Source organism: Engraulis encrasicolus, chromosome 10 (assembly GCF_034702125.1).
Source record: "Engraulis encrasicolus isolate BLACKSEA-1 chromosome 10, IST_EnEncr_1.0, whole genome shotgun sequence".
NCBI classification, from domain to species: Eukaryota; Metazoa; Chordata; class Actinopteri; order Clupeiformes; family Engraulidae; genus Engraulis; species Engraulis encrasicolus.
In genome coordinates, this window is record NC_085866.1 from 40,336,643 (window position 1) to 40,356,642 (window position 20,000).

At 47.3% G+C, this 20,000-nt stretch overlaps 1 protein-coding gene across 1 annotated transcript in view; it reads left to right on the plus strand.

Moving 5' to 3' along the window:
- Positions 1 to 20,000, plus strand: part of bsna (bassoon presynaptic cytomatrix protein a) — a 123,969-nt gene that overhangs the window by 25,564 nt on the left and 78,405 nt on the right. The window contains exon 4 of the mRNA XM_063208857.1: positions 40 to 872. Within this exon, the coding sequence (XP_063064927.1) occupies positions 40 to 872 (833 nt within the window). The remainder of the gene's footprint in view (positions 1 to 39; positions 873 to 20,000) is intronic.

Here is a 20,000-nt window from a genome sequence, read left to right on the forward strand (position 1 = left end):
GCTCAGGGGTAGGACGAGGTCAACAATCAGGTCAACAAGCTGGCCCACGCATCCCCCACCCCGGGGCCGTGCCCCTCGTAGGCCTGGCCAAAGCTCCATCCCAGCCCGACTTGGGTCGCGGCTCGCCGATGCATTACGGTGGCGGCGGGGGCATCGGCGGACGCCCGGACCACACCCGCAGCGCCGGGAGCTCTCCGGCCCGCAAGCCCGCCCCCCAGGAGCAGGCGCAGGAAGGCCTGACCAAGCTCTTCGGCTTCGGGGCCTCGCTGCTCAACCAGGCCAGCAGCCTGATCAACGCAGAGCCCCTCACCAACTCCACTCCTCAGCCGTCCCCGGCGCGCTCGGGCCCTGCCGGCGGTGTCCGGGTCCTGTTCAGCGATGCCTCTTCCAAAGGACCCGCCGCACCACCAGGCGGCGCTGCAAAACCTCCTGGAGGGGGAGCTGCTTTCCAGCAGGGCCCCCACGCACCACCCCAACAGGGCCCCCACGCACCACCCCAACAGGGCCCCCACGCACCACCCCAACAGGGCCCCCACGCACCACCCCAACAGGGCCCCCACGCACCACCCCAGCAGCAGAGAGGGCCATCAGGGCAGCAGACCCCTGTGCAGGGCTCCCCAGCCCACCAACAGAAGCCTCCCCAGCAGCAGCAGCAGCAGCCCCAGCAGCCGGCGCCAGTGGTGGCCCCCAAGCCGGAGCCCCCGCCGCCCAAGCAGGAGGAGCCCCCCAAGCCGCCTGCCGTCAACTGCCCGCTCTGCAAGACGGAGCTCAACATCGGCTCTGCAGACCCGCCCAACTACAACTCCTGCACGCAGTGCCACACGCAGGTCTGCAACCTGTGCGGATTCAACCCCACGCCACACCTGGTGGAGGTAAGAACTTACATGAGCAAGCCTGTCTGTGTGTCTGTCTGTTTGTCTGTCTGTCTGTCTCTCTGTCTGAATTGGCACATTTGTAAGCCTGTCTTTCTGTCTCTCTGTCTGTCTCTCTCTGTCGGAACTGTCGAACCACCTGCCTATGCCTCACAGAGTTATTTTATATTTCAGCCATGCTTTTTCTGACTCACTCACACTCACCATTTATCCACTTACATCCACCCACATCCACTGGGGTTCCTTTCCTCCTCCTGCTCCTCTCTTTTTCTCTGACTTCTTTCTTTTACTCACACTTGTTCGTATTCTCTTTCCTCTCTCGTTTCCTTTCTCTTTCTCTCTGTTTCTGGCCCTCTCTCTTTCTCCCTCCCTTTTCCTCTCATCATTGTTCCATTTTTCTCTCTCTGTGTTTTCTCCCACTATATCTTGCTCTCTTATATCCCACCACCTTTCTTTTCTCTGCGCCCCCCCCCTCTCTCTCTCTCTCTCTCTTTTCCACTCCCTCTTCTTCCCCTTCTCTCTCTCTCTCTCTCTCTCTCTCTCTCTCTCTCTCTCTCTCAGCAAGGCGGTAGGGCTGTTTTCATTAAGCTCTCTTATTATAGAGCCTGCAGTGTTACAGTGTTATCTCTGCTGCTCTCTCGGAGTGCTTGTGCTTGTGCGTGTGTGTGTGTGTGTGTGTGTGTGTGTGTGTGTGTGTGTGTGTGTATGCTAAGCCTCGGCAAGTGTGGAGAGTCCCTAGTTCCCTGCTTCACACCTGCCTGTGTAAAAATCTGTTCGCTTTCTCTCACAAACACACGCACACACACACGCACACACACACGCATACACACACACAATTGCGCGCACACACAGACATGCACGGTACTCTGTTTCTCTCTCTCTCCCTCTCTCTCTTTTTTCTCTCTCTCTTTTTCTCTCTACTGGAATGTCTGTTGACAGACAGACAGACCTTATCCGTTGTCATGTCGGCTGTCTCTGGGTGCCCTGTTCAAGGGTAACCATTCAGACGGCTTGAGAAGTGTGGGCAGAAGAGCACAGTGTGAGCAGCTGTTTGTGTGTGTGTGTGCGTGGGCGTGGGCGTGGGCGTGGGCGTGTGCGTGTGCGTGTGCGTGTGAGTGTGCGTGTGCGTGTGTGTGTCTCTGTGTGTGTGTGTGTGTGTGTGTGTGTGTGTGTGTGGGCGTGGGCGTGTGTGTGGGCGTGGGCGTGTGTGTGTGCGTGTGTGTGTCTCTGTGTGTGTGTGTGTGTGTGTGTGTGTGTGTGTGTGTGTGTGTGTGTGTGTGTGTGTGTGTGTGTGTGTGTGTGTGTGTGTGTGTGTGTGTGTGTGTGTTTCTAAATGTGAGTGTGCACATTGGTATTCAGTTGTGGTGTTCAGTGGTGGAGGCTGATAATATGCCACTTTCTCTTCCTCGCTTTCTCTCTCTCTCTCTCTCTCTCTCTCTCTCTCTCTCTCTCTCTCTCTCTCTCTCCCTTTTTTCTCAGTTTCCTTTCCTCTACCCTTGTCTCACTCTCTCTTTCATGTTCACTTTCTCTCATTCTCTGTGTCCCCCCCTTCTCTCTCTCTCTCTCTCTCTCTCTCTCTCTCTCTCTCTCTCTCTCTCTCTCTCTCTCTCTCTCTCTCTCTCTCTCTCTCTCTCTCTCTCTCTCTGCCACCTCTGCACCCCTATAGATAAATGTGCAGACCTTGAGCCAGTCACACACATGCACTCTTGATGCAGCCAGCCAGCCCCTTACACCTGCGCTGCAGCAGCATCAGAGCCAATAAACCTCAGCCTGACACTAACATACTAGATGGCTAGATGGATGCATGCACACAGTTCATCAGCGCACACTTGACATTCAAATGTTACCTCCTATGAAGTGTGCAATTTGGGCTGTGCATAATATAGTGTGTGTGTGTGCTGTGTGTGTGCTGTGTGCTGTGTGCGTGTGTGAGAGAGAGAGACAGAAAGAGAGAGAGAGCAACAGAGAGAGAGAGGGAGAAAGAGAGAGAGAGAGAGAGCGAGAGAGAGAGAGAGCGAGAGAGAGAGAGAAACAGAGAGAGAGAGGCATTACTATTAAAGAGAGAGATAAAGAGAGAGAGAGGACAAGCCCTGTATTATACCTTTGGAGGCAAGTCATTTCAGCGAATCTGAATAAAAATGTATATGCAAAAGCAGGAGTTGTTGTTTTTCAGTCACACTGTTAAAGAAGGGAATTCCCTCTCGGCATACAGCACTTGTTTCAAGGCCCTCCTGTGCGTCTCACTGCAGTTTGTACAAACGAACAGGGTGACACACAGCTTGACAATACTCCCCCTCGCTCCTGTTTCAAATCCAGCACTTTCTCTCCAAGCCTCCGGCAGCTTCTTGTCAACTGCTTCTGCAGGGGAGCGCCTTGTAGCTTTGAATAGACACACACTCACGCATGTGCACACATACACACTAACGCACGCACGCACGCACGCACGCGCGCACATACACATATGTACATGGTCACGCACGATATGCACACATACACACACACACACACACACACACACACACACACACACACACACACACACACACACACACATACACACACACACACACACAGCACATCAGCACATCAGCACATCTCATCTCACATAACAAACTGTTTTGACTCGTGCGTGTGTGTGTGTGTGTGTGTGTGTGTGTGTGTGTGTGTGTGTGTGTGTGTGTGTGTGTGTGTGTGTGTGTGTGTGTGTGTGTGTGTGTGTGTGTGTGTGTGTGTGTGTGTGTGTGTGTGTGTGTGCGTGCGTGCGTGTGTGCGTGTGTGTCTGTGTGTGTGTGTGCTGTGATTACATGTTTGTTGGTTGAGACAACTGACAAACACACCAGTAGGGATGGATGGATGGACGGACGGATGGATGGATGAATGGATGGGTGGATGTATGGGACTCTGGTGAGGAGGCAATCTGTGTACACTCTCTGTTGCCACCATTGGATTAACAAAGAAACAAGGGCTGGGTGTGGGTGAAGAAGATCTCTACTGAGTCTCCATCTTAACACCCCAGTCCTTAAACAAACAGACGCACGCACACACGTGTACACACATACATGTGCACACACTCATAGACACACACACACACGTACACACACACATACACACACACACACACACACACACACACACACACACACACACCATCGTCCCAACCCTCACCTCTGCCCAACATCCCCACCCTCTCTCTCTCTCTCTCTCTCTCTCTCTCTCTCTCTCTCTCTCTCTCTCTCTCTCTCTCTCTCTCTCTCTCTCTCTCTCACACACACACACACACACACACATACGTCAAAGAATACACCCACATCTCCGCACATACACCACATATGCACACACATGTGCACACGCGCACACGCACACGCACACACACACACACACACACACACACACACACACACACACACACACACACACACACACACACACTGTGCCTCTGGCTCTGGCGCTCCAATATGGTGAGTCGCTGCAGGAGAGCCTCATTGCAATTAGCAGCATGGGTGTATTTGCGCTGTTCTCATTAAAAATGATGAGCTTTGGTTTTTCGCCACGCCTTGGGTGGATTTTTGCAAGTTGTGTGAATGCATTTGCTTTATGTATGCGTCTATGTGTACCGTATGTGCGTGTGTGCATTTGTGTGCGTGCATGTATGTTCATGCGTGTCTGTGTGTGTGTGTGTAGTGTGTGTGCAGATGCGCACCCAAACGTACGTATATGTATTTGTTTATATGCTTATGTGCTGTTGCTTGTAGAGGTGTGTGTGTGTGCGTGTGCGTGCGTATGTCTGTGTGTGTGTGTGCATGCGTGTGTGTCTGTGTATGCTTCTATATGTGTATGTATGTATGTGTGTGTGTGTGTGTGCGCGTGTGCGTGTACGTGTGCGTGTGTGCGTGTGTGCGTGCATATGTCTGTGTGTGTGTGCGTGCGTGTGTGTCTGTGTATGCTTCTATATGTATGTGTGTGTGTGTGTGTGCATGTGCGTGTGTGCGTGCGTATGTCTGTGTGTGTGTATGCATGCGTGTGTGTCTGTGTATGCTTCTATATGTGTATGTATGTATGTGTGTGAGTGTGTGTCTAAGCTTGTGTGTCTGTGTGAGAGAGAGAGCACCTATTGGAACGCATGTGCTCTGAATACTGAAACCCTGCAGGAGCAAGCTCATGCTGCCGCAGGCACTCAATCCATATTCCCCCAGCCCTGCTCGCTCTGTGTGTGTGTGTGTGTGTGTGTGTGTGTGTGTGTGTGTGTGTGTGTGTGTGTGTGTGTGTGTGTGTGTGTCTGTGTGTCTGTGTGTCTGTGTGTGTGTTGTGTGTGTGTGTGTGTCTGTGTGTGTTTGTGTGTGTGTCTGTGTGTGTGTCTCTGTGTGTGTGCGTGCGTGCATGCGTGTGCGTGTGTGTGCGTGCATGTGTGCGTGCATGCACAGAGGCAAAACGCTTTTGTCATGCGTGTGTGCGTGTGTGTGTGTATGTATGTGTGTGTGTGTCTGTGTCTGTGTCTGTGTCTGTGTGTCTGTGTGTCTGTGTGTGTGCGTGTGTGTTTGAGAGAGTCCAGCGGTCAATCCATATTCCCCAGCCCCGCTCGCTTGTCAGAAACGCGGCCTTGGAGAACGGAAGCCAAGCGGCGGTGCTGAAAAAGGGTGAAAAAGACTTTGGAGAAAGCAAGAAAAAAATGGCAAAACTATAACAAGAATAAAGAATACCCAAAAGGAGCAGAACGGGAAAAAAAAGAATCTCCACGCGAATCTCTGAAGTGTTGGAATCTGGAGAAGAAAAAAGTCCCATGCAGCAGCCTTTAAAGACTTCATTTCAAGGCTGCATTTGCATATCTCATTATGAGGGCTGCGTCCTTATCTGCCGTATCTGCTGCTGTAATCTCACATAGTTGGGAGCCTGACATTCACATCTTTACTTGACGAGCGAGCGGCTCCCGTTGGCTCATTTTGGGACTGGCATGTCAGCACTACTAAAAGTGGAGAAGCCTCGCGGGACAGACGGTGAGCAAAGTGCTTCGTTAACCAAGGCAGAATTAAGGACACGGTTTCATGCAGCCCCTCGTCTCTGCACGCAGTTAACTCTGCAGTGTTGAATTCAACGCTTAGCCCAGTAAGACATGGCTTTTGTTATACATCAGCCGTCACCAGAATGGCGATGTCCAAGTCGTAATGTATTACCAAAGGCTGTGTTATAGTGGTAGAGTGCTATAGTAAAGGTTTCTCAGTGGCTATTACAGCGTTCCACTAGTGGAACGGCGTGCATTAAGCGGCTACGAGACTCAAGTTTAACACTAGTCTAGTTGGACATACGCTCTTAGTGTTGAATCAACACTGCGCGGCTTACTAAGTAGCCCCTGGCCCCCATGGATGGATGTCCTCTCTGGTGCTGTGGGTTGAGCCTCTGCAGTGTAACCCTGGGCCACTTGAGTCTATGAGGTTATAAATAGATACCCAACCCCCTCCCTCTTCCCCCCCTTTCTTTTTGTAGTGAGTGGGGGACACTAGCAAATGGGGGTAGGGACTGAGGCGGTGAGTGATTCACAGTGCAGAGCAGAACAGAGCAGAGCAGAGCAGAGCCACTGACTGTGGACGAATCGCGTGTGTTTGGAGCCCACACCAATGGATGCACAAACACAAATGAGTGCTCACTTGTACGCACTCCCATGCATGAAAATGTGCACCAACAGACACAAAACACACGAATGCGCACGCATGCACACACACACACACGCGCGCGCGCGCACACACACACGCACACACACACGCACACACACAACACAACACAACACAACACAACACAACACAACACACACACAACACAACACAACACAACACAACACAACACAACACAACACAACACAACACAACACATGCACAAGCGCACAGCAGCAACAACAAACAGGACAATGATGAGGGCATGTGCAATGTGGCGAGTGTGATTCGCTCCCCATCAAAAGGGGTGCTCGCGCTAGCGGTGGTACGGGGGCGGTTTCTCACTGTCAACAGCGCGAAATAAAGAGATCCCCCAGCTCCAAGGTGCAGAGAGAGACAGAGAGACAGAGGAAGGAAGGAAGGCACTGAGCTGCTGGAGATGCAGATATGCATGGCCTTACCATCTGAAAGGAGACAGGCATGCAAGCAGGTCACGAGCTGTCCAGAGGGAAGGAGATTGGAAGCAGAGAGAGAGAGAGAATGAGAGAGAGAGAGAGAGAGAGAGAGAGAGCTATGAATGAAAAGAAAGAGAAAGATAGTAAGAAGGAAGTAAAGATAGCGAATCGCAATAGTGGGAGACAGAGGGCAAGGAAGAGGGGGATAGAAAAACCATCAAGAGAGGACAAGAAAAAGATAGATACAGGATATAAAGAGATATAAGAAAGACGATAACAAGCAATAGAGGTAGAAAAAGAGAGGTAGAGAGAGGGATACAGAGAGAGAGAGAGGGAAGTAGGGCAGCAGAAAAGGGGGGAGGACACCAGAGAGGAAGATGGATGGAGTCGAAACGCCGGCCCACCACAGATTTGCTCCGATTGCATCCAGACACAGAAAAATAAAGAGGTAATTTCATTTCTCCCATCGTCTTGGGGCCAAGCCAAGGTAGCTGGAAGCCCTAGCAGTAAGCAGAAGAAAATGAAATAAAAAAGGATAGAGAGGATAAAAGGTTGGATAACGAGAAGAGTGGTAAGGAGGAGCGATGCAAAGGCAGAAAGCGGAAAGGAAAATAGGAAAGGCTGCATTCTGAGTCATTTATTTATGAAACACGTTCTCATCTCAATCATTTATCAACATCTTTTTACATCTCTCTGTGTGTCTCTCTCTCTCTGTCTCTCTCTCTCTCTCTCTCTCTCTCTCTCTCTCTCTCTCTCTCTCTCTCTCTCTCTCTCTGTATATTTTTATGTATATCGCTCCCTCCAGTGCGTTTCTTTCTGAAGCGATGTTCCCAGGTCGGTGCTTATGCCTAAGTCTGTGGCGGGGCTGCAGCCACCTTGCCTCCCCGTTCTGCATAGCACATCACAAGATTCATATGCCGTATAGTCACCTCTCCTTTTCCCTCTCTCTCTGTCTCTCTGTCTCTCTGTCTCTCTGTCTCTCTGTCTCCCTCTCTCCCTCTCTCTCTCTCTCTCTCTCTCTCTCTCTCTCTCTCTCTCTCTCTCTCTCTCTCTCGCTCTCTCTCTCTCTCTCTCTCTCTCTCTCTCTCTCTCTCTCTCTCCCTCTCCCTCTCTCTCTCCCTGTCCCTCATGGCACTCAACTCATTGGCTCTGTCTGTTTCAATATTGGAACCTTGTCCATGGTACTGAAGTTACCCACACTGTCAGTTGGAGCTCTCCAAGGTGCTGGATTCATAGTGTGGAAATACTATACTGTAGATTGGCAGAGTTGCCTTAGTGGTTAAAGTCAGTTGAAAAATCATGCACAATATGATAAAAGCATGATATTTGATACCTTGGCCAATTGAAATCAGAGGAGCCCAAATACACTCAAATGAGTTTGGTACGGCTCTGATTGTCCTTGTCCAAGGTGCTGAATATAGCCTGCTGCTAAAAACTGGGACTTGTCCATGGTCCTGAACTGACTCACAGTGTTTGCTGTTGGATGTTGTCCAGACAGAGCCACAGGGGGACGTGGAGGGACAAGACTCACTGGGTCACTGTTTTTGTTGGTGGCAAAAGCAAGGGTAGGTTAGGGCAAACACACGCACAAACATGCATGCACACACAGGCATGCACACACACACAAGCACACACGCATGTACGCACGCACGCACGCGCACGCACGCACACACACAAGGAAGTGTCAAGGAAATGTCACACGCGCAATTGACACAATCAGAGGAAACACACACACACACACACACACACACACACACAGACACACACACACACACACACAATGATGGCACAAATGGAGCAGATTTGGGCTACGATGTGATGCAGGAGGATGAGGGTTGATATTGTTGGTAGTGCTGCTGGTTTGTTTGCTGTGTGGTGATTCAGCATTCTCTCTCTGTGTGCTCTACTGTTGTCTCACAGCGATGCCACCGAACAGACACATCACCATCCCGCTGCACAGCTGGGCACCTCAGCAGCCAGAAGCGCCGTGTCGACTCTGCACTCCTCTCCTCTCCTCTCCTCTCCTCCTAGCTGACAGGAAAAGTTAGACACTCTGGACGTTATGTGGGAAAGGCTTTGAAGTTTGGTTCTTAGAAGTTAACATGATTTTGTAAAGACATGAAAGAAGGGAGAACGTTATGTTGTAAGACATGGACATCCAAACTGCCATTGACCTACGTTGCACCTCATGTTTACCATAATGCTGTTTAGCACTTTGTCATACACGTTGTTTCTCTGTGTGAGCGATTGGTGTGTGAGTTTCATTCAGCTATTCACACATATACATGAGAGAGAGAGAGGGAGAGAGAGAGAGAGAGAGAGAGAGAGAGAGAGAGAGAGAGAGAGAGAGAGAGAGAGAGAGAGAAGTGATCAAGGGCAAAGACAAGGTTGGTTCTCAGCAAAGTCAAAGCATGGAGGTGCATGACACATAATGATTCACAGAAAACACACACACACACTCTCTCTCTCTCTCTCTCTCTCTCTCTCTCTCTCTCTCTCTCTCTCTCTCTCTCTCTCTCTCTCTCTCTCTCTCTCTCTCTCTCTCTCTCACACACACACACACACACACACACCAGGGTCTCCGCGGATCCTTAAAAAGTCTTATAAAGTCTTACTTTTAATATTTGTTTTTTAAGGTCTTATAAAGCATTATATTTCGCCAATTTTTGGAAGTGTGGTATTATATTTACGTGGGAGGTCTTATATTTCCCCTGGGTAGCTTGAGTGTAAGAAAAAGGTCTATTTTATTTTATTTAACCGGCATACGTCCCTTATCAAGATGCGGAAAAGTAGATGAAACTGATCTGTGTGTGTGGCGCAGCGCAGCCCACTGGCCACACAGCGGGGGGCAGCCGCAGACCTGTGGGTACAGCCAGAGCCGTCTAGCCTACTTGCATGTTCTATTAGAAACAGTCGAAAAAGTGGTCGAAAAAATATGAACGTGAATCGAGATGGGTAGATAGATGCACGTTCAGTGTAATGTGGCTTGAGGACAAGAAATAAAACGGTTAGGTGCTATCCAAAGCAACGTCGGAATATGAAGCTTGATGTGTCGGGAGGACGCATAGCCTAATCAGTCGTTGAGTGTAAGTTTTAAATCTTGTCTATCGTAAGCATGTTGGCCATGCCCTCGCGTTTGGGTAGAAGCGTTTGCTAAATGTAAAGGGTTCATTTCATAAAGTCCATTATGACCTTATTCGAAAATAAATGTTCCTTCATACAATAGCCTACACTTTCAAAATCGCCTCTAGATACGTGACAGGCTATTAGAGGCCTCTGTCAAATGCAAAATGATTTCGTTACCATGATGGCAGCATGAGGAAGTGAGCGCGAGGCAATACAAAATCGGATGAGTAACAGAATAGGTACGAAGCCAATGATCTGGCGAGGTGCGTAATGTCCAAATCGGTAACCAGATGGGCAACGGTAAACGCGCTAAATGCTTGTTATGGACATGCTGGAAATCGCTTCCAAGTTGTGCGCTGTTTGTTGAGAACAACAAACTAGCCTACAGACAGGCTGCTCAAATTAGAATGCTTGCTTCTGCTACCCGTCTCTGATAAAGCGAGCTGGAGGAGGAGAAACGGCACTCAGAGTAGTCGTACATTTAACCCTTTTGACACCAGGTGTCATCTCTCCTAATAGCAAAGTGCATTCAACTATTTATCCATCAGAAATGATGAATTGTTGAGCCATTTTTAATGTGTACATTTAAAGGCATTTGATGAACATTCATCTGAGTTTTCCATAGGCCGTCAAAACATGCGTGGGACCCTCAATTAAATGGCAGTTGTCAGTTAACTGACCATATGCATGCATGGTGTCTGTAGGCCTACAGATCAGTTACACCTTGCTACTGCTTACACTGTGTTTACCCTAGGCTACAGTATAAAAGCACAGTAGTCATATAATATTGTTTATTATATATAATTATATTCTAGGCCTACATTTCATGCAATGCAAACTAATAACATTAGCAATATTGCAATGCCTCACCCCGAGCGGTGGTCTTATATTTTATCATCAGAGGTCTTATATTTGTCTTAAAAAGTCTTATATTTGGTGATCCAAAATGTGCAGAAACCCTGCACACACACACACACACACACACACACACACACACACACACACACACACACACACACACACACACACACACACACACACACACACACACACACACACACAGACAGTGGTTCACACTGACTCATGTAGAATTCATCATGTTACTGCTATGTTATTAGATCTAGCCTCATTATTCAAGTGCAATGATTATGCAAGTGCAGGATTTGTTAAACTTTAGCGCAAATGCATATCAAAGGTGAATATCTGCCATGAATTGTAGGAGCATGTTGCAGATCATCGATCCTATCTACACAGTTTTATGTTGGCCGCTGTGGTTATATAACCAGTCACCCAGTGACCATTGAAGCGTAATTAAACCATTTATATTGCTTAGCTGCTCATTCAATGCACAAGATAATATTACCAGTAGCGGATGTACATTTAGGTCACGAGTTTCAGATGATATTAAAGTATCCATCTTCCCTCACTTACAGTATGCATCTGATCCATTTTCTCGGGGTCTTCACATGTGATACATGTCAGTATCTCCTTACCCTCAGTACCTCTAGAATAGGACTCATGTTCATCCGTTTAGTGTCAGAAGACTGGACTTGGCTTGGTGGTGGGGGTTATGTCATGATGTGTGCTTGCATATTGATTTATCTGAGAAAGGATACCAACAGGAAGGCTTTCTTAAAAGGCCTGAATGTATCGGGAACACCGTATGGATATGTAATCTGACTCGTGTCATGACACAGTGTGTGAACTTGGCGTAGAGTTGCAAGAAACACGATATCCCAGGATTTGTCTTATCGGGGAGCTTAAAAGATGCTTCCTTCAAGTTGTTGTAGAACTGCAGCCAAGGACACAAAAAACACTAGGGCAGCTGAGTTGGGTGTTATTGATGATTTCCTGAATTGAACCAATTCCAGCATTCACTGACCTTAAACAATGGTGTTATGCGTGAAGAGAAACCAGAGATCTTTTAATAATAATTCCCAAAATATAAATTTGCATTATATATACATTATATGGTACAGCGTGACTGTGCGGCCTTAGCTAACTCCATTAACAGATTAATACTTGAATTTGTGAATCAATATCACATTTTATTTATCACTATCAACTTTGAGGATGAATGTTTTTGTGACCCAGCTGGGGTACTGAAATACAAACAACAACAACAGCAATTCACCTCACACACTGGCCCAGTTTGGATATAGCCAAACAGCAGTTTGAGTATTGAACAGCTGGAAGTACTGACACTTCTGGAGTACTGAACAGCTGTAGTATTGAAGACCAAAACAGCGACTTCCCTCTCACACACTGGCCCAGTATCACGGTTGCAGCCGAACAGCAGCAGCTTGTGTTGTTATTATTATTACTGGTGGAAATGGGCCATGGCCAGCCAGTGCAGGTAATGAGGCCAAATTCATCAAAGTTTCATAGCGGATCACATCCAACCTGCTGATGGCCCCACCCATGAGGACGACTGGGCAGCAGGTGGCCCGGGGGACTGGGCCCAGGAGGGGACGCAGGAGAGAACGAGGGAGAGATAGATGAGAATGGGGGATGCAGGCCTAGGAAAAGGTAGGTGTGGAGAGAGAGAGACAGACAGACAGACAGAGAGAGAGAGAGAGAGAGAGAGAGAGAGAGAGATTTAAAAATGCCTTTATTTTAACACCGCTTACTCATAGTATATTATCACAATCCCCCCCCCCTCCCCTATATCATCATACTCAGCTCCCCACTCTCCCCAACCTGACACAGCAAACCCCCCACACACCAAATGCTTGCAAATGTCCCTACATCATTGACCAAATGGTAGTACATGAACTCAACCTTGATACGACTTTTGACCAGTCCCAAAAAACTCTCCAAGGTTGTCTACAGAGTCAAGGTTCAACAGAGGTGGAGAGTGAGAGAAAGAGGCCTAGAGAGGAGGCAGGAGAAGGAGAGAGAGAGAGAGAGAGAGAGAGAGAGAGAGAGAGAGAGAGAGAGAGAGAGAGAGAGAGAGAGAGAGAGAAGGAAAGAGAGAGAAGGAAAGAGAGGCAGGATACTTACAGTAACATGCTTAACGTGTTCCATCAGCATGTGTGTTTGTTAGTTGAGTGACTTTGAGCGTGTGAGTATGTGTTTGTATGCACATGTGGATGTTTGAACAAATTACTTGCATACGTACTGTACCATCCGTATTTTTGTCTTGGTGCGTATGTGAGCATGAAAGTGTTTGTATACTCATCGTTGTTATTTGTAGTGTGTGTTTGGGGCCGAGTCATGCCTAGATGTAAAAAGCATTTGGCCTGTGGCCTACTGAGATATTCAACTTACTTAATAGGCACATGGACATGTATGTCTCTGCTCCTTAATGGCCACAGCCCCCACACCCTACTACACTGACTTTGCGCTCTCTCCCTGACCGAGGCTGTCACTCAAAACCCTGTCGGACCTCTGGGTAGAGAGGGACTAGGGACACACTGTGAGGCCAGCGGGTGAGTGACGACGGGGTGTCGGCAGGTTAGTGGGTCACGGCTCCCCTAGTGGCCCATGACATAACAAGCAACCTCACTGGTTGAGTATCGAGAGATCACTGAGTCGCAGCTAATAAGAATGGTACTAATAGTATGTAAGTTGTAGTTGTAGTTGTAACTAATGTTAGAATTGTTAATAGTAATACTTTACATATTAACACTTGATTAGTAAAACTATGCGATTCTTTTGGCTAAAAGAACTGCTTATGGAGATTCATTCAGACACCAAATCAATGCGACTGAGGACAACCTAAGGGAGTTGTGTAACTGCATGTGACTGGCTGTGTAAAAGGTTAGTCTCATTAGCTGGGTCTAAGGGGAAGGATGCGTAATTAGTGGCTAGGATGGGGTGGGTACAGAAGGATAGGGCAGGGTGGTGGGACAGTGGGGTGGTGGGGCATGGCTATGGAGTACCGGTGTCATGCCGGTATGAGCTATCTGACGAGCTGAGCTACAAAGACGTGCCAGACCTGCTGCTGACAGCTTTGGCCAGGCCCGGGACGAAGCCATTCGAGCCATTTGAGCAACCCCTCCACTCAATACATTCAATGTCAAGGGAATCCAATTCTGGGCCCTGTTTCTCCCTGAGCCTATTACAATGAACCCCTCTGTCCCTCCTGTCAGCTTCCATGCCCCTAGCAGTTGTGGGTTAGGATTTGGATTAGGGTTTGGGCTTTGTTAACAGTCTAATGGTAGGTCATCTCGATGAAGCAGAGCCCATCTCTGTTGAACAGCAGCCAGCCACCCCTTACTGGGAAACCACATGTAGGTCAGTGGGCCCCCTCACAGAGGGAGACGGAGGAAGACGGATGGAGATGGATGGATGGGGGCTGTGAAAGGCCACAGAGGAGGTACTGGTGTGAGCAGGGAAGAAGGAAGAGATGTTTTTCATAATCGCTGCATAAATACTAGTCCAAGCAAATGAGCCCAGTGTCAACAACAAGTGTCCATTCTGGAGTGTCACTTCTCCTTACCGCATATCTCATCCAACAGGTTTGTCTGAAATGAAATATTGTTCCGATGATGAGCACACAAATCACGTGAAAGGGAGGGAGTCTGATTTGTGCAAGAACTCGTGTTATGTGACACGTATAGGCCGAATTACAGTATACAGTATTATAGTGCCAGGCTGAAGGGGAATTCAATGGGAAGTTTATGTCTGTGCATGAATATTGTATGACCCAGGTACAGATGAAAGGGTAGTAAACAGGCTTGTTTTGAAGGCCTGTCACTAGGGGTGCAGTAGTGCTACATCTGGGTTGGATTATTATGAGATATTTACTGAATGTCATGTGTTGTCCGTGTAGATATTAGCCCGAGTGTCATTTATTGTTAGTGTTGGAGGAATGTTATCTGAGTGTCATTTATTGTGACTGTATTGGAGAGGGGGCACTGCTGCTCTATTCAGATGAAGTTCACGGTGGCCTCTCAGCTCATTATCAACATGGCTGCTAACCTGCCACAGCAGCACCAGGTGCTGCTCACACACGTGTACACAAATCCACGCGCGCACGCACACACACACACACACACACACACACACACACACACACACACACACACACACACACACACACACACACACACACACACTCTCTATCTCTCTCTCTCTCTCTCTCTCTCTCTCTCTCTCTCTCTCTCTCTCTCTCTCTCTCTCTCTCTCTCTCTCTCTCTCTCTCTCTCTGACATGTGCACACCTATACACAAAAACATGCACATACAGTATGCACACACACGCATGCATGCGCACACACACACACACACACACACACACACACACACACACACACACACACACACACACACACACACACACACACACACACACACACACACACACACACACACACACAAACCTGAAGTCAAATACAACCAGAAAATCCAATCTAAGCCAGTCATCTGTTATGCCTGTCACTGCTGTGGCTCCTGACAGCAGGTGTTGTTGAGAGGGCCGATCACCTCTGGATGGTTTTGGCAGTGTGAAGTATAGTAGTATTCAGCACTTTTCCATGTATGGGTCATTTCACGTGAAATCAGACACTTTGGGACCTGACCGACCCGGATTTCAATCATACTTGGTGTGCCTTTTTAGTAGCAAGGTAGCACCCCAGAACTGCATTGGTTTGAATCTGACACTAATATTAAGGGAGAAACAGACTAGGAAAGGTTCACATGTGAGGGTAGGACACTATACATTCAGCCTTGAATATATCAGTCAGTGTTAGTCACAAAAAGATGCCTGTGGTGTTATTTGAAAGCTCTTTTCTGACTCTACATATTACACAATCAGCTTGGAATGCAACAACTCTCAGAATATGAATTATGATAAATTGAAAAATTAAAAATTGAATATCTAAAAAAACTATATTTTAAAATGGCCAGTTCCTTGTCCAAACGTAGCCGGCAATGTCATTAGCAACACCTCAAATGCTGGTGTTCGGTTCTTTATTCATTTCAGAGAGAATTTGACTCACAAATATGGCATCATACAGACCACTTACTAATAATATGGTAATACCATAGTAGCATCACATGACAAAACAAAACAAAAATGGTCAGTTTCCATGGTCCCAGGTTTCAGAAACTAAGGCAGATGTCCATTTATACACACCAAATGATGATATGTGAATGTTTGAACATTCCTTCTCTGTGTACCTGTGTCATCTTCCCTTTACCGTACTTTAAAGAGATAATCAATGGCTACACTCTCATTTTGTACTCTACCAGTGCATTTGAAGCAGCAGCTGTGTCTTTTGTAGATAATGTATAAGTACGTCCCGTTGCAGTTACAGGTTCCACTATACCAGAAGCACACCCTGATGATCCATGACAAGTCTATCTGGTCTGAAGGGAAAAGTGAAGGATGGAGATGGTCCATGAGGATGCAGGAAGTTCAGTTTCACCTCTCCAGTGCTCGGCATACATTCCTCAACACATGCTGGCCACCAGTTGCCATCATATACAGCTACAACATACCCTTTGATGCTTGAAAATGTAACACATTCCTTTACTGAGCTCACTCTTTCAACTCTGCCTTCTCTGAATGCTGAAAATGGCCTAACTTCCACTGTGTCCATTGACAATGGGCAGAAGCTGCGTAGTTTTTGAGTACCTGGAATAGTTCTTGCAGATTCCAACCTTTTCAACAGGTTCTCAGCTTCATGATGGTACATCTCTGTTGTGGCAAACTGGCAATGGGATGCACCATCATGAAGCTGAGAACCTGTTGAAGAGGTTTGAATCTGCAAGAAATAGTCCAGGTACTCAAAAACTACACAGCTTCTGCCCATTGTCAATGGACATTATGCCATTTTCCGCATTCAGAGAAGGAGTTGAAAGAGTGAGATCAGTAAAGGAATGTGTTACATTTTCAAGCATCAAAGGGTATGTTGTAGCTGTATATGATGGCAACTGGTGGCATGTGTTGAGGAATGTATGCTGAGCACTGGAGAAATGAAACTGAAATTCCTGCATCCTCATGGACCATCTCCATCCTTCACTTTTCCCTTCAGACCAGATAGACTTGTCATGGATCATCAGGATGTGCTTCTGGTAGTGGAACCTAACTGCAACGGGACATATACATTATCTACAAAAGACACAGCTGCTGCTTCAAATGCACTGGTAGAGTACAAAATGAGAGTGTAGCCATTGATTATCTCTTTAAAGTACGGTAAAGGGAAGATGACACAGGTACACAGAGAAGGAATGTTCAAACATTCACATATCATCATTTGGTGTGTATAAATGGACATCTGCCTTAGTTTCTGAAACCTGGGACCATGGAAACTGACCATTTTTGTTTTGTTTTTGTTTTGTCATGTGATGCTACTATGGTATTACCATATTATTAGTAAGTGGTCTGTATGATGCCATATTTGTGAGTCAAATTCTCTCTGAAATGAATAAAGAACCGAACACCAGCATTTGAGGTGTTGCTAATGACATTGCCGGCTACGTTTGGACAAGGAACTGGCCATTTTAAAATATAGTTTTTTTAGATATTCAATTTTTAATTTTTCAATTTATCATAATTCATATTCTGAGAGTTGTTGTATTCCTAGCTGATTGTGTAATATGTAGAGCCAGAAAAGAGCTTTCAAACAATACCACAGGCATCTTTTTGTGACTAACACTGACTGATATATTCAAGGCTGAATGTATAGTGTCCTACCCTAAAATGTGAACCTTTTTTAGTCTGTTTCTCCCTTAATATTAGTGTCAGATTCAAACCAATGCAGTTCTGGGGTGCTACCTTGCAACTAAAAAGGCACAGCAAGTATGATTGAAATCCGGATCGGTCGGGTCCCAAAGCGTCTGATTTCACGTGAAATGACCCGTATGTGACTGTATATGTGTGTGTGCGTGCGTGTGCGTGTGCCTGTGTCTGTGTCTGTGTCTGTGTGACTGTGTGTGTGCATGCGCACGCGTGTGTGTGTGTGCTTGCGAACGTGCTCGTGTGGGTGCAAGGGTGTGTGTTTTTGTTTGGCATTACGCTTGTACACATACATGGCTGTTGTGTGTGGGTGTGTTCTTGTCTCCCAGCTGGCAAGCGTAGCCTCTAAATAGAGAGGTAAAGAGAAGGGCATGGGCAGGGCATGGCGCCCAGTTTAGAGTCCAGGCCATGTTGGTAGCGTTGGCCTGCAGCGTGTTTGTGTGTGTGTGTGTGTGTGTGTGTGTGTGTGTGTGTGTGTGCGTGCGTGCGTGCGTGCGTGCGTGCGTGCGTGCGTGCGTGCGTGCGTGCGTGCGTGCGTGTGTGTGTATTTGTTCATATGTGTATGTGTGTGCGTGCATGTCCTTATGAATGTGTGTGTGTGTGTGTGTGTGTGTGTGTGTGTGTGTGTGTGTGTGTGTGTGTGTGTGTGTGTGTGTGTGTGTGTGTGTGTGTGTGTGTGTGTATTTGTTCATATGTGTATGTGTGTGCGTGCATGTCCTTATGAATGTGTGTGTGTGTGTGTGTGTGTGTGTGTGTGTGTGTGTGTGTGTGTGTGTGTGTGTGTGTGTGTGTGTGTGTGTGTGTGTGTGTGTGTGTGTGTGAACATGTACTGTACATGTACTGTATGTGCAGTGCACCCAAGCAGGTGTATGTCGGTTGCCATATAGACACGTCCACACCCATATGAGGCTCCATACAGTGCTGCCTTCTGCTGAGCCTATGGAGCCTGTCTCAGCCACGCCGGGTGTCAATGGGAGGCTCTATAGCACAGTTCTTTATCTCCACTGTGGACATGGGTTGACACACAGGCGAGAGAGAGAGAGAGAGAGAGACAGAGACAGAGAGAGAGAGAGAGAGAGACAGAGACAGAGACATAGAGGGAGAGAGAGAGAGATAGAGAGAGACCTAGCACAGGGCTACAGTCAAGATAAAATAAGGAGTGAGGAGTGGTGTAAATATGTCAGCCCAAGCGAGCGCCTGTTCTTTAGTCTATTGATTCCTACAGTAGCTCCCAATCCACACAAAGCCTTTCAGCCTCCTCCTGTGTGTGTGTGTGTGTGTGTGTGTGTGTGTGTGTGTGTGTGTGTGTGTGTGTGTGTGTGTGTGTGTGTGTGTGTGTGTGTGTGTGGCGTGTGTGTGTGTGTGTGTGTGTGTGTGTGTGTGTGTGTGTGTGTGTGTGTGTACTGTGTAGAAATGCACGTGCCAACTGAAAGAAGCCATGCCCCATTTTACGTGCGTCGTCAGAAGCTGAAAATAGGCCAGTAAGTGTTGAACAGCTGCCCCTGCCTTCCCCACTCTCAAAGGTCCTTCAGAGAGAGAGAGAGAGAGAGAGAGAGAGAGAGAGAGAGAGAAGAAGAAGAAGAAAAGGAAAAGGGGAGGGAAAGAGTGGGGTAAGGGTTAGACTGGGGAGAAGGAAGGAGAGAGGAAAGAAGAAAAAAGCCTGTGCCGTATCAGTAGCAGTATTCTGTATTTAATACTTAATTAGATTATAAATCGATGATCTTACAAGTACATATATTTGTACAACATCAATAATCTACTGCATACTGTAGACCATCGGGATACACGACAAAAAACAACATTATAACAAACAGGCTTAAAAAGAAGCTAAGATGCAGAAAGAAATGCCTCCACAATGTGGTGAAGAAAGCGATGACTAGTGTAACCATGTGATACTCTCCACATTTAGAAGACAAGTGTGATTACGGCTCTGAGAAAAAGTAAAAACACCCGTCGTCACTTGAGCTGTCGCACAGGCACATTATGGAGGCAACACATTTCAGAGCGGCTTTGGGAAAAGTGGGACAGTTTGGTACCGAGGAATTGTACGTGTACCTGTACAGGCAACCCCCAATGACGTTACTTTACTCACTAAATCGGAGAGTCGTCACAATGACGCATCTGCTATACAAACCAGTGCAAGCTGAAAGTTCCACCCCCATGTTAAAATGGCGGTGCTCACGGACACACAATATCACATGAAAAATTCAAATAAAGTA